Here is a 14,291-nt window from a genome sequence, read left to right as displayed (position 1 = left end):
AGTTTCATTGCAACAAATGGAACAACACCTATGTTCATGGAGAGAAATACTTAATATTGTTAAGATGTCATACTACCTAAAGCTACCTACAGATTCAACACAATCTCTACCAAAATTCCAAAAGCCTTTTTTTCAGAAATGGAAAAGCCAATCCTCAGATTCATATGGAATTGGGAGTTCCCTGGCGGTCCAGTGGTTAGGACTTGGCACTTTCACTGCCGTGGCCTGGGTCCAATCCCTGGTCAGGGATCTAAGATCCCACAAGCCACCTGGTTGCAAAAAAAAAAAAAAAAAAAGTCATATGGAATTGCAAGGGGCCCTGGATAGCCAAAACAGTCTTCAAAAAGAACAAAATTGGAGACTCAGAATTCCCAGTTTCAAAACGTACTACAAAGCTATGATAAGGGTTTAGTAAGAACACACAAAAATCTCCTACAACTCAACAACAAAAAGACAACTCAATTTAACAACAGACAAAGGACTAGAATAGACATTTCTCCAAAGAAGATATACCGATGGCCAATAAGCATGTGAAAAGATGTTTAACATCTTTAGTCATTAAGGAAATGCAAATCAAAACCACAGTAAGATACCACATCACATCACCACCTAAGATGGCTATAATAGAAAGAAAAAGGAAAGCGGAAAGATAAGAGAAGAAAGGAAAACAAAAGAGAAAAGAAAAAAGACAAGGAACAGAAAAAAGAAAAGACAAAAGAAAAGAAAAAGGAACAGAAAATAACAAGTTTTTGAGAGGATTTGGAGAAATTGGAACCCTTATAACATTGCTGGTTGAATGTAAAATGGTTCCACCACCGTGAAAAACAGTTCTGCAGTTCCTCAAAAAGCTAAACATAGGGACTTCCCTGGTGGCGCAGTGGTTAAGAATCCGCCTGCCAATGCAGGGGAAATGGGTTCGAGCCCTGGTCCGGGAGGATTCCACATGCCGCGGAGCAACTAAGCCCGAGCACCACAACTACTGAGCCTGCGCTCTAGAGCCCACAAGCCACAACTCCTGAGCCTGTGTGCTGCAACTACTGAACCCTGTGCACCTAGAGCCCGTGCTCCGCAACAAGAGAAGCCACCACAGTGAGCAGCCCGCGCACCGCAACGAAAAGTAGCCTCTGCTCACCGCAACTAGAGAAAGCCCGTGCGCAGCAATGAAGACCCAACGCAGCCAAAAATAAATAAAATAAATTTAAAAAATTAAAATAAAAAGAGCTAAACATAGAATTATCACATGATCCAGCAAGTCCACTCCTAGGTACAGACACAAAAAGAATTGGAAAAAGGGACTCAAGCAGATCCTTGTAAGCCAATGTTCAGTGCACCATTATTCACAATAACCAAAAGGGGGAAAAAACCCAACTGTCTGTCAAAAGATGAATGGATACACAAAATATAGTATATACACACACGAAACAGTATTCAGCTATAAAAAGAAATTAAGTGCTAATACATGGTACGACATGGATGAACCTTGAGAGCATTATGCTGAGTGAAATAAGTCCGATGCAAAAGGACCAATATTATATGATTCCACTTGTATATACTACCTAGAATAAGCAAACTCATAGAGAGTATATCAGAGGTTACCAGGGGCTGGGCAGAGGGAGCAATGGGGAGTTACTGCTTAATTAACCAGTTACAGAGTTTGCTTGGGGTGATGCAGAAGTTTTAGAAATAATGGTGACGGTTGTGTAACAGTGAGTGTAATTAATGTCACTGAATCGTACACTTAAAAAATAGTTAAATTAGCAAACTTTGTTATATATATTTTACAATTTTTTTTTAAAGATCATTCAGATCATGGTGTTTCCCTGACAAACCTCTCCAGTAGCTTCCCACCTCCCTCAGAATGAAAACCCAAATTTTCAAAATTGCCTACAAGGTCCTACACAATCTGTCTGACTTTATCTTCTACAGTTCTCTATCTCACCCTGCTCTAACTTACTGGCCTCCTAGGCTGCTCTTCGGACACACCATGCAGGCTCCGTCAGAGCCTTTGCACTTTCCTTTCCCTCAAGTAGCCACAGGACTAGCTCTCTCACTTCCTTCAGGTCTTTACTCAAAAATTATCTTCTCAGCCAAGCCTTCCCTGACCACCTACTGTAAAACTGCAGCTCCCTACCCCCACCGACACTCTTCACCTTCTGATATACCAGGCTTTTGACTCATTGCCTATCTCTCTCCAAAATGCAAACTCCAAAAACGAGCGATTTGTTTGTTTTGTTCATTGATGGTATCCCCAGTACCCAGAGCAGCGCTCAATAAATATCTGTTGAATTAACAAAGGGAGACCACTGTTCAACGGCATGAAAATCTAAATGCCCTACCCATACCGACCTTCAGCTCCCTAAAAGTTAACGCACCGAACTATACAAAATCCTTAGTACTCTGACTTAAAGACCACTAAATTAGCATCCTAAGTATTTTAATATCCTCTTCCATAGGGAGAATTTTTACATACTCAAACACATCCAGAAAACAAATTCAACCAGGGAAAACAAAAACAAAACAAACCATTAAGGATTCAATGCTTTGAACTCAAAAAATCCAACATAACTTGTTACACTACACAAAATGGGCTGGGTGCCTGGGAGGTGGAAAGAGAGAAGGAAGATGTCCATCTCTAAAGGAACATCCCACACACAGCCCAGAGGCCTGCTCTGCCGGACTGAGCACCGCCAGTGTCGGAGAAGGCTAGAATGATACCTCAAGGGTCTGGAGGTGGAAGAAGGGTTGGGGAGGACACGTTACCCTGAGAAGAGTCAGTTCAACGGGACTTCTCCTTCAGCTGGACGACTTGTGCAGCATCCCAACGGCATTGCCTGGAACCCAGTCACTCAGGCTGGACTGACCAATTCAATCGACCTAATTCCTGCGGAGCGTCAAGGCGCACACAGCATACGTCACTTCTGGGACACGGACCTTCCCACCCCTCCCTCCGGGGTCCGCCCGCCCCCAGTCCACCACTCCCAGAGCGCCGCGCTGCAGCCCCTCCCACCCTAGCCCGGCGGGCTACGCGAAACGCATGCGCGGAGGACTCCCGCCGCCGCTGAGCACTCCGGGAAGTGTAGTCTCCTTGTGGGTGCCGGTGGGCCGCCAGAGTCCTATGTCCCGGCGGAACCTGGAGAAGTCAGAACACTCTCGCCACCCGGGTTCTTATCCCCACCTTCACACCTGTCCGGTCACCTAGCGCTCACGCTCCGATTCCACGCGCTGGGCTTCCGTCAAGGCGGGCCCCAGGGGAGAGCGGATACCCGGTCTTCCCTTCAGCGGGCTGTGCTGGAGGAGGCGGGGCCCACTGCCCGCCTCCCACCGCCCCCCTCCCCGCCCCCCTCCCCGCCCCCCTCTCTCCCGCGGGCCGCGGGCCGGTGCCCGAACAGAGGCGGCGGCCCCCGCAGCAGCCGCAGGAGGGGCGGCGGCGGTGGGCGCCGCAGGCGATGCCCCTGCCCGGCTGCTCCGGCGTGGGGCAGTGCGAGCGGCGGCGGGGGAGCAGGCAGGGGGCGGCGGCTGCGGCGGCTGCAACAGAGGGGCCGAGAGCTGGAGGCGGCGGCGGCGGCGGCCTCGAAGGGCATCGGCGGAGGCGGTGATGGCAGCAGTGGTGATGTGAGTGTGTGCTGGCTGGGGCCCCGGGGGCTGTCCAGCCCGAGGCGGGCGGCCCGGCGGCGAGCGGGAGCGGGAGGCCAGGGGCGGCGGAGGGATGCTGTGTGCCCGGTGCGGAGCCGGGAGACGCCGCCCGCCGCCCGCCGCCCGCCGCCGTCGCCGCCGCCGCGGACCGTCCTGGCGCTGCGGCGGCCGGCGCCGCGCAAAGAGCGGCCAGCTGTGGGGTTCCCGGGCAGAGGCTGGGGCAGCGCAGGCCGAGGGGCGTCTGTGATTGTTCTCAACACTCCTCCCCCACCCCACCCCGTGTGTCTGTTTGTCACTTGCAGCTGAAGATGGAAAGAGCCAGGCGAAGGGGAGGCGGCGGCGGCGGCGGCGGCCGTGGCCGCGGCGGCAAGAATGTAGGGGGCTCTGGCCTCAGCAAGAGTAGACTCTATCCCCAGGCCCAGCACTCCCACTACCCCCACTACGCGGCTTCAGCCACCCCTAACCAGGCTGGAGGCGCAGCCGAAATCCAGGAGCTGGCCTCCAAAAGGGTGGACATCCAGAAAAAGAGGTTTTACCTAGACGTGAAGCAAAGCTCCCGGGGCCGGTTCCTAAAGATAGCCGAAGTCTGGATAGGGAGAGGCCGGCAAGACAATATCAGAAAGAGTAAACTGACCCTCTCCCTGTCTGTGGCCGCGGAGCTGAAGGACTGTCTAGGGGACTTCATCGAGCACTATGCCCACCTGGGCCTGAAAGGCCACCGACAAGAGCATGGTCACGGCAAAGAGCAAAGCTCCAGGAGGAGACAGAAGCACGCAGCACCCTCCTCACCAGTCTCTGTGGGGTCCGAAGAGCACCCTCACAGTGTCCTCAAAACAGACTACATAGAGAGGGACAATAGGAAATACTATCTAGACCTAAAGGAAAATCAACGGGGTCGCTTCCTAAGGATAAGACAAACCATGATCCGGGGAACTGGCATGATAGGTTATTTTGGCCACACTTTGGGCCAAGAGCAGACTATCGTCCTCCCAGCACAAGGGATGATTGAGTTTCGGGATGCCTTGGTTCAGCTCATTGAAGACTATGGCGAAGGGGACATAGAAGAACGCAGAGGTGGAGACGATGACCCAGTCGAACTCCCAGAGGGGACTTCTTTCAGAGTGGACAATAAAAGGTTCTACTTTGATGTGGGCTCTAATAAATATGGAATTTTCCTGAAGGTAAGTGAGGTGAGGCCACCTTACCGTAATACTATTACTGTTCCATTCAAAGCTTGGACAAGGTTTGGGGAGAATTTTATCAAGTACGAAGAAGAGATGAGGAAAATTTTCAACAGCCATAAAGAAAAGAGGATGGATGGCAGAAGGGCCAGTGGTGAAGAGCAAGAATGCCTCGACTAGAATGAAATTGAACTCCATCAGGCAAAAGTTAAAATCATAAATTGGCTAAAAGTACTGATCCATAATCATTTGAAGAAATTTTTCCTCTTTTTTTGGCCCTTTGTTATGAGTAATACCTCTAGTAGTTATACTTCAAGGAGTCTGATTCTCATGTTATGTTATCCATAAAACACTATAATTCTTTTGGGAATTTCAACCTTCCCAGAGCTAAATAGTTTAGCTGCTTCAGCTGCTCCAGACTATTGAAGTATGCAAATCAGCACAGTGTGACATTCTGACCTTCTAGATACCATAACTAAGATTAACATTGCACTATGACATAAGCCTAAAAAAAGATACATATACCTAATATGTAAGTGTGAATTTCTATTTAACAAGTTCCCCCAAAAAAGTATTCCATTCCTACTTCATTAAAAGCTGCTAGGATTACCTGTAGGACAGTTACCACAGAAACAGAAACTGACTTCTATTATAAATATATTTATTTACAAAAGTACGAGTAGAAATATATTAAATGTCCATTGGATAACTGAATATTAAACAGTACCATTAAAGGATCAAATCTTAGAGTTACTATAGTATTCTATAATTTCAAATTTTGTGGTGACCCTACAGTTTATACTTGCCATATCAATGCCATGAGAGAGTTTTAGTTGGTTATTCTAAGCTAGTTATAATCCCATCTTCACCTCTGATTATTGTACCATATATTATTATTGACTTTCCAAAGTTTCAGGAATTACTTTTATGTCACTGTTGCGTGGGAGGCTTTGCTATGGAAATCTTGATATTTTAGCTTTTCATGCTAATTTGAAGGTTGTGAGAGGTTCTTTCCCAAAATACATCATGGACTCAAGGTGTTATATTTTATGCTGCTGCTTTAACACTGTTTCAGAAGGGTTGGTGCACCAGTTACCTGATATAAAAATAATCTGTAATAATATTTTTTAGTAGCACTTTTGCAGTTGCTACCCTGAAGTCCATTTTAACACTTACAATATAAACCTGACTTTTAAAGGTGTTTTAATTCCAGGAAAAAAAAAAGTTTTTCTCTAAAAAGCATTTAGAATAAATGTACAATTTCAGCCTGGAAAAATATAATTTGAAGATTGGTTATAAACATATTTGAAAGAATAATTCAGGCATTTTTCCAAGGTGCTCTTTGTGATACTTTACACAAGGTTTACTTTACACAAGACTCACCCACTTACTGGTATTAAAAATTACTTTCCAGGAAGTGCCAGAGCAATTTTTCAACACCTAAGCAATTTTTTATACAAGTGGATATAATGTATATGTGTACCAACCCACCCTGTATTAACTGACTGAAATTTTATCTGTTGAGCTGCATTTTATCTGAATGAAATTACTGTCTTTTATCTTGGCTTTATTCACCTCCCACACAATGAGTCCATATAATTATGTTTAAAAGCCAGACACTGATTTCAACCCCCAAATATAGCTCTCATTGATGAGAGCTGGCTGCATGGATTGAGTTCAGAATGTAGCTCTTTTTTTATATGCTATAAGTCATTCACAATTATTTTAACAGTTGTTTTCCCTCCAGACGTTTGTCCCCAAATACACTTAAGTAAGGTCACTGAGAAAACTTGATGATATGAATTAAGAAAATTAATTTCACTGATTTACATTACTTAAGAACAAGCAATCAGTAACCTAGACGTACATACTGGTGTTGGCTTACTGATTGTATTTCCAGTTTCCTCAAGTAGTATGAAGGAATCTCCCCAGTTCATTATAATTGTGGGCCATCTGGATCACTGTGGACCAGCTGAAGGTTAGAAGATGGTGTTAGGACTAGAGTTAATAGCTCATGGCGGGTGTTGAGACTCTAAAAGTAGCAAGGATCTTTAAACAGTCCTCACTGTCAAATAACTATTCTAGGCTTGATAAAAAGTAGTTTTGGGGTGTATGAAGGGGTGGCGTACACTTGAATTACTGTACTACTGATTGCTTTGCTGCCATTGTAGTGCCTATTAATAATTAATAATCAACCTGTCAGATTTTGGCAAACTGGAGCTGTGAATATTCCAGTATTTGAGTGTTCCTATCACTATTGCTGTGACTGTATACTCTCTCTTAAAACCTTCCCTTCCAAAATATTTATATCTGTTAAGTCTAAATAATTTCCTTCTTGGTTTTTAGTCTGGTAAGGTTTGAGTGTGTGTGTGTGTGTGTATATATATATATATATATATATATACACACACACACACACACATCTATGTGTGTATATATATGTGTGTTATATATATATACATACACATGATACAATGTCAGACTTAAATATCTTTAACTCATTGTATATATATATTATTAGTTTAATTTTGCATTAATAATTTAAGTGAAAAATTGGTTAGGCAGCCAAATTTTCTACATTGTATGTATACTCCAGAGTTTTTACTATCTGAAAGCTACAAACTGGATAGATGCATTTGTAACGGCAGTTGAATATACTTTAGAATCATCAAGCCTTCTGCCAGTCCTTTTGTTTCATTTTTTTCAAAGTTAATGTTCACCGAAAAATGAAATGATGCTATGATTCTTTTTGATACTTAAAATTTCCAGTCATTCATTAGCCATAATCAAATAAGATCCAATCCAAAACTCTGGTATTAGGACAAGTACTGAGATGTATCTGATAAAATACGCTACTATTCTTATCTGTGCAATATACATTTTATTTATTGGCATTTGTAACATAAATGGAGCTGCAAGTGTACATGGTACTCTTCAAAATAATAGGATCCCTGCCTTGAAGACATAAAACTCTTAAGGCAACTGGATGTTAGAAGTCAAAAAGTGAGCATTAAAGTTAGTAACCAAAATTACTAGTTCACTATATAATTCTAAAACACTGATGATGTTTGCACATAATAATCCAAGCATAATGTGGTACAGGCTCAAAACTGTAATAATATAAGCTGATAGTATGAAATTTGGAAACGGGTCCCTCATAATCGTTGGCAGTGTGCTCCTACCAATTGAAAGCAGCACTAATCTGTTGCTTATATGCAAAAGGTGCAATGTATTATAAAAGTATTAAACTTTGCCACATTTTATAATTTTCCTTGTTAAAGCCCCAAACTGCCATGTCCCTTAAACTTGAGTCAAACACAAGCTTATTTGCACTAAAGAGCATGGCCAAAAAATAAATGACAGAGTGGAAAAGCTAATTGGAACCTCTTGAAGTAATTGGTTCTAATGGGAGAATTTCACATTTGTCTATTTGAAAGCTATATGGTCCAGGCAGACAATCTGTCAGTTCACTAATTTAATAATGCACTTTACCTTTTGTATATAAAAGATGTACATTTATGCCACTTGACCAGTGGGATGTGTTTCAATAACTATGTAGTTAGAATCTGTAGGGTGAGCTCTTGCATGCATATGTTTGTGTTGGAACTGCCGTAGTAACAAGTTTCCATTAAATCAGTGTAATGGAGAAGGGTAGAAAATGTTTCTGAAGCAAATCCCAATACATTTAACAAGGAATTTTAAAGTAGAGTTCATATTTGTATTCTTCAGGACTAGAATCAATAAAAAAAACTATTTCTAGCCCAGGTTAGTATTACAGTTGAGATTATATCTAATTGAGATTCCCCATAATACCCTGAAAATGAATTTTGGGAATTTGTGCAGACATAAAAATGTTTAACAATTCTGTTTCATTGTTGATGTGTGTTTAAATTAGTAATGAAAAGACAGTACATGATACTATATTAGAATTAAAAGTATGATTGGCTGATATGGCATCGTTAAGAAAACACCCAGACTAAAGAAAGTTCAAATTAAGGAAATGCAAAGAGCCTAAGAACAATTGCTAAAACAAATATGATATTATTTCAAAACTTGCAGAAGAACTAACTTTCACCAACCAAAAAGGGTATTAGGGGACTTAGTGTATCCTTCCATCCTGAAAACTTCCTAAGATATACCTTTGAAAACTAGATAATTGTTGCTTAATAATAGGTTGTATGTACTTTACTAACAACACTGTGTACTAACAATTCATCAAGAGTATACTATATTTACTGCATTCATTTTATATTTGTGGATAAGAATACATTATATATAGTGATCCTATCTTAATATAATCATGTATTTATATTGTAATTTTGCAAATATTTTCAGTACAATAAACATTTATCTGAGCTGCACAATTTGAAGAGGATGAACTTGGGATACACCCTCAGACGCTCAGTTTTAATAAGCAGCTACCAATGAAAGTTGATGTATGTATTATCATTCCTTTAGAATTTGTTTTACGGTTTATTTTAATACTTAAGTAAATAGGACTTAATTGCAAATTTGAAGTAGTGTTCTGGGAATCATTTTTTCATAAGTGTGAGGTTTTCTTTTTTCCTGCTTATTTCCAAATGTCTTTCACTGGAACTATTTGTAAAATCTTATTCCAAGCTTCATGTAAGAGCTTTGCTTAGTCATCACATAGTTTGAAGTTTCTCTTTTACCAAAACACCAAACATCTTTGGCAGGATAAAATCTAAAGTAAACCACAAAGATAATTTAAAATTGATTCTATGCCAACAGAATAATACAGGTATAATATTTATCACTGCCAAATAAGATTCTTAAAATCTTTCTGGAGTTTCCTTAAAGATTTCTTGAATTTCATAGAGAAATATTGGCTCATGGCTAGCCCATTAGAGGAAGAGAGTAGGGATGTTAGTATGCTGTTGAGACAATCCGTAGTCCACAATACTGTAGCAGTGAGGTACAGGGAAAGTATGTTTTTCCCAATTTCACGTCTTGTGAAAATTGAGTTTTTTGTTTTTGTTTTTTTTGTGGTACGCGGGCCTCTCACTGTTGTGGCCTCTCCCGTTGCGGAGCACAGGCTCCGGACGCGCAGGCTCAGCAGCCATGGCTCACGGGCCCAGCCGCTCCGCGGCATATGGGATCTTCCCAGACCGGGGCACAAACCCGTGTCCCGAACCCGTGTCCCCTGCATCGGCAGGCGGACTCTCAACCACTGCGCCACCAGGGAAGCCCGAAAATTGAGTTTTTAGATCACAGTTACTCTGTCATACCCAAATTTATGTAGAAAAACAATATATGTGTTAGTATATTTTCTTGTATAATGTTAAAAAATTAATCTTTTTTCCTTAATTTGACATGATTTTTTAAGTAATTTAAATTTATTTAGTCAATATTTTTGAATAAGGAAAACATGCATATAGTACAAAATTTAAATGGGCCAGATGGGTAGACACTGAAATGTAGCAACTAGTGTTACCAATTTCTTGTGTCTCCTTCTGGAGTTACTGTGCATATACAAGCATATGTATTATATATACAGATACTCTTCTTAAACATACAGTTGAAAACATATCGTATACACTCTCCTGTACCCAGTAGTATCAATTTTAGATCTGTCATTATAAGTGAATTTTTTTCCCCTTTTACCTAGATACCATACTTGATCTAGTTACCATAGATCAATTAAATGCATAGATAGTTACATTTAATTTGAACTATTTATGACACCAAGGGAACCTCAAGGAAATTTCAAATGACTCCCATTGGAATTTACTCAAAATGCAAATATATGTATATATCAATTTTTAAATGTATAAATATTCAGTTTCCCGTCCCTATTTGAAACCACTCTGCCCTCCTAGCTCCCTCTCTTCCTTCCCTCAAAAAAGTATTGGTCTTTTTCCTGAGATAATACAGTTCAGGATGTTAAGTTATTTACCCAAAGTGTATTTTAGATTAACTGTGTCCCCAAATGAAAAAAACCCATGTTTAAAAGCTTTAATAAATTATCACTGTTAGTCAGTTTTTACTATTTCTGTTACTATTATTTTTATCCAAAGACCTTGCCATTGTAAGAGTAAATCAGCACTAGAACCATAGCAAAAGGTTATGATCCTGCTGAAATCTTTAGATTTATTAACACGAGGGTTTATATTTATAATGAGAAAAAGTATAGTTATTAATGAATAATTCATTTAACATTTAGTCAAATCCAAGACTAAACAAAGGGTTAACGCTACTTCTGATTATTTAAAGCATTGATTCCCCATTGAGGGACCCAGAGTCCGTCAGATTTCCTTGGGACCAAAAGATACTAAGATGATTTGGGAAAAGATTAAAAACGTAAGGGCTATGAGGTTACAAGTACAACTAAGCCATCTCTGTTTTCTGCTGTAAGAATATAAAATAGCAAATATAATTGTTTGAAAATGAAATTAGCATAATTACTATTCCTGAAAATATAAACAAAGTTGCTTTAATAGTTCCCCAACCCCTCCCCCTCAAAAGTCAGTTCTCTTTTTATTCACATCAAGGAGGCACTTTAATGTCACTTTTCTAATAACCACCAAGAAAAAATTATCTGAAAAATTAAAGGTCCCATACTTGAACCCTGAAGGATCCTATATAGTTATGAATTAAAGCAACCAATTACGAGTATGTGGGTTGAGAAAGAATTTCTCAAATTAACGAGTATGTGGGTTGGTGTGTGTAAACTCTATGAAAATGTTAAAAGGTTTAAAAATTAAAGCATTGGTTTCAACTTTAGAATAATATCTCCATAACTGATGGCATGATTTTCTGTTTGTAACATGGAAAAAGTGTTGTTAGAAAACAAGATTCTCTTAAACATTTATTTTTAAAGCATAAAAGAGTTGGCTTCTTTTATTTTAGTGATGAATAACTCATTATCCTTTGCAGAATCTGTAACATTGGTAAAGATCACCAGGTATTTACTTGTTGAAGCTTAAAATGGTTTATAGATATTGTTCCTTATTTAAAAAGAGGGATCAAAAGGAAGGTAATTCACCTTCAGGAAGAGTTTTGCTTAAATTTAGGCTAAAAAATATTAATAATTTTCCATCCTTAATCAAGGAGTTTCCCATGTTGGCGCTTTCTGGTAAATTGTTTTCCAAACTTTACCTTCTTTGGAATATCCCTTGTGAGAAATTGCATAGTCTTACTGAGGCCAGTGGCATCTACCAATAAATAAAAGCTTATTGGTAATGAATTAGTGCTGCTACGGTGAGGTTAGTTTGTAATGTGAATATGAAGAAAATACTCACTTAAGTGGAATATACGGTTCCTTCTTTAGTGTTGACTTTTTTCTAAGATTGAATAGGCATTGCCTGTACTTTTATTTTACCCCTTTATACTTAGTTTCTGTGTTATTCTATTCCAAGTATTCATTGTTCCCAGGAAATATTAGGAGTAAAGAAAAGAGAAAGTAATCCCTAAGAAAAGTGTTCATAGTATTTAAAAGCTAGAGTCGCTCAAAGTGTAAAATTGGAGGGAAAGTGCTTTTGTTGGCTTTAGTCTTTATCAGAATAACGGTATAAATCTGATTACTTTATTTGATCTGATTAGAGGCCAAATGTCTTTATCTGAGACCCCTATATTTGGAAATATTCAGTATTTTATTTTTCTTAGAACAAATGATTCTGTAAGATAATACTCTTCTTCAGGATTTTATTTATGATTTGTTGTGGATTTGATGAAGTTGTTGCCTAGAGGCGGCAAATATAAAAGAAGAAATAGAGAAGAGAAAGGTGGTGGCTGATTATTTTGCTTGCTTATAACAAAAGAAATCAATCTAATAGAAATGAGATAAATAAGTCATTCTCAAAACTAAATCCCTGTTTATTTAACCTTTAAAAGAGCCTTTGAGAAAGAATAATAAGACCTAATTCTGCCAGTGTATGGCCTGACCCTGAGCAAATCCTTTCACTTTTGTTTGGTGGTTTCCTTATATGAAACATGAACAAGATTGTACTAGAAGCTAGGGTTTCCTCCTACTCTAAACTTCTTAAATTCTGTATTAACAGAATGTGAAAGAAAAAACAGAAGAATAATACCCGGATTAGAAAGTGTGAGTAAGAGATTCTCTCTTTATATTAAAAACAACTATAATAATGCACCAACCTGTGATGATGCCCAAAAGAGCATGCAGAAGTGTCAGTTTTATAACAGATAGGTATCTCTCTAGCCACACAATAAAATTTTGTTCCTAGTCCTAAGACCAATACTTACTATATAACTATCCTATGCTTTAATTTTTTTAAGAAATATTTTTATTATCTATATGAAGTCTAATTTTTTGGAAGTATCACTTGTTTTATACACTTGTTTTATAATCATTTTCTATATTGCACGTGACAAAAGAATTTTTAAAGTTAACATCACTTTGTGAAATGCCATTGTTCCTGAAATAACCATAAATTACATTGCTAAACAATACACTGCAACTGTCATTGCATTGGTCCCCGAGAATCAGGTCCTTCCTTTGACCCCAATTTCCTTGGTCCTATTGAAGATCCTATGTTACAAATCACGACATTTAACAAAGAAAATCAAGAACACTGAACTTCGAACAATATAGTTTTGCTATAGAGGACCCTACTAGGGTGTGCAAAGATAAAACATAATGAGTCTGTTTGTTTATTTGTTTGTTTTTAGCCTTGAGAAACTACAGAGGTTGATGATTAGAGGGGAGGAAAAGCATCACACAGGTTTTTGTCTCAGAGGCATTTATTTAGGCATCCCAGTCCTCCAGTCATTCATGCCACCACCACTGTCAACAGAGGGGATTTTAAAAGAGTGATACCTTTCTCCCTAAACCTGTCTTTTGGATGCCTCTTTCTTTATCAAAGACAGTGTTCACGGGCAAGGAAAGCATATTTTGAAGTGCATGTATACGTGTGTTTTGTCAATTTCAAAAAAAATAATAATATCTGTGCACATAAAATTTGATTGCAGAAACGTTTACTAAAACAGTCTTTAGCCTGGTGGTGGTTCACACTAGCCATCTGATCAACAAATTCTATAGAGTGAATTGGCTGTTGTAGAAGTTTTTTTCCTCTCTTCTCTTTCTCCTCAAATAGCAGATCGATTTTAGGTTCTTGATTGCTTCTTCTTCAGTGTAGTCTGAAATCTAAGTGGGATGGGAGGGAATAATTTAGTTTGGCAGTTCTTTACCCTGGCCATTTTGTAGAAATTTTCCTCAGTTTCCCATTTCAAACACTCCAAGCAACCTTACCAAAAGAACACACCTAAGTGACAAAATTACCCAGCAAATAAAACAACAGAATCATGAGATAATGACTTAGGAATACAAGACACCTAGTGGGTACACACCTAGTGTGTATCACACCTAGTGTGATAACTTTACTTATCATTTGCTAATTTACTTCAGAAACTGTATTTTATTTCTAGGTCTTTCAGACTAGCAGTGTGATTTATACCAATGATTGTCAGTCTAGAAATTTCAATAGGGTAAAATAG

General features: G+C 39.5%; 2 protein-coding genes across 10 annotated transcripts in view; one reads left to right on the top strand and one right to left on the bottom strand.

Annotated features, from left to right (window-relative positions):
- Nucleotides 1-3,284, bottom strand: part of WRN (WRN RecQ like helicase) — a 134,064-nt gene extending 130,780 nt beyond the window's left edge. For 2 of the 3 annotated variants that reach the window (XM_060085979.1, XM_060085981.1), the window contains exons 1-2: nucleotides 3,176-3,284; nucleotides 2,761-2,881 (exon numbers count right to left, since the gene is read on the bottom strand). The gene's annotated coding sequence lies outside the window, so the exon portion shown is untranslated. The remainder of the gene's footprint in view (nucleotides 1-2,760; nucleotides 2,882-3,175) is intronic. The other variant, XM_060085980.1, reaches the window with a different exon arrangement.
- Nucleotides 3,285-3,379: 95 nt separating this feature from the next.
- PURG (purine rich element binding protein G) overlaps nucleotides 3,380-14,291 on the top strand; it is a 35,566-nt gene continuing 24,654 nt past the window's right edge. The window contains exons 1-4 of one of the 7 annotated variants that reach the window (XM_060086095.1): nucleotides 3,380-3,612; nucleotides 3,936-4,814; nucleotides 9,150-9,250; nucleotides 12,836-12,858. In XM_060086095.1, the coding sequence (XP_059942078.1) occupies nucleotides 3,942-4,814; nucleotides 9,150-9,242 (966 nt within the window). In that variant the 5' untranslated portion in view covers nucleotides 3,380-3,612; nucleotides 3,936-3,941 and the 3' untranslated portion in view covers nucleotides 9,243-9,250; nucleotides 12,836-12,858. Of the gene's footprint in view, nucleotides 3,613-3,935; nucleotides 7,186-9,149; nucleotides 11,577-12,835; nucleotides 12,880-14,291 lie in introns of those variants that run through there. The other 6 variants (XM_060086094.1, XM_060086093.1, XM_060086096.1 and 3 more) reach the window with 6 other exon arrangements.

Source organism: Mesoplodon densirostris, chromosome 20 (assembly GCF_025265405.1).
Source record: "Mesoplodon densirostris isolate mMesDen1 chromosome 20, mMesDen1 primary haplotype, whole genome shotgun sequence".
Classification (NCBI taxonomy): Eukaryota; Metazoa; Chordata; class Mammalia; order Artiodactyla; family Ziphiidae; genus Mesoplodon; species Mesoplodon densirostris.
The sequence above is the reverse complement of the archived record's forward strand: the minus strand, read 5'-3'. Positions and strand labels throughout refer to the sequence as shown.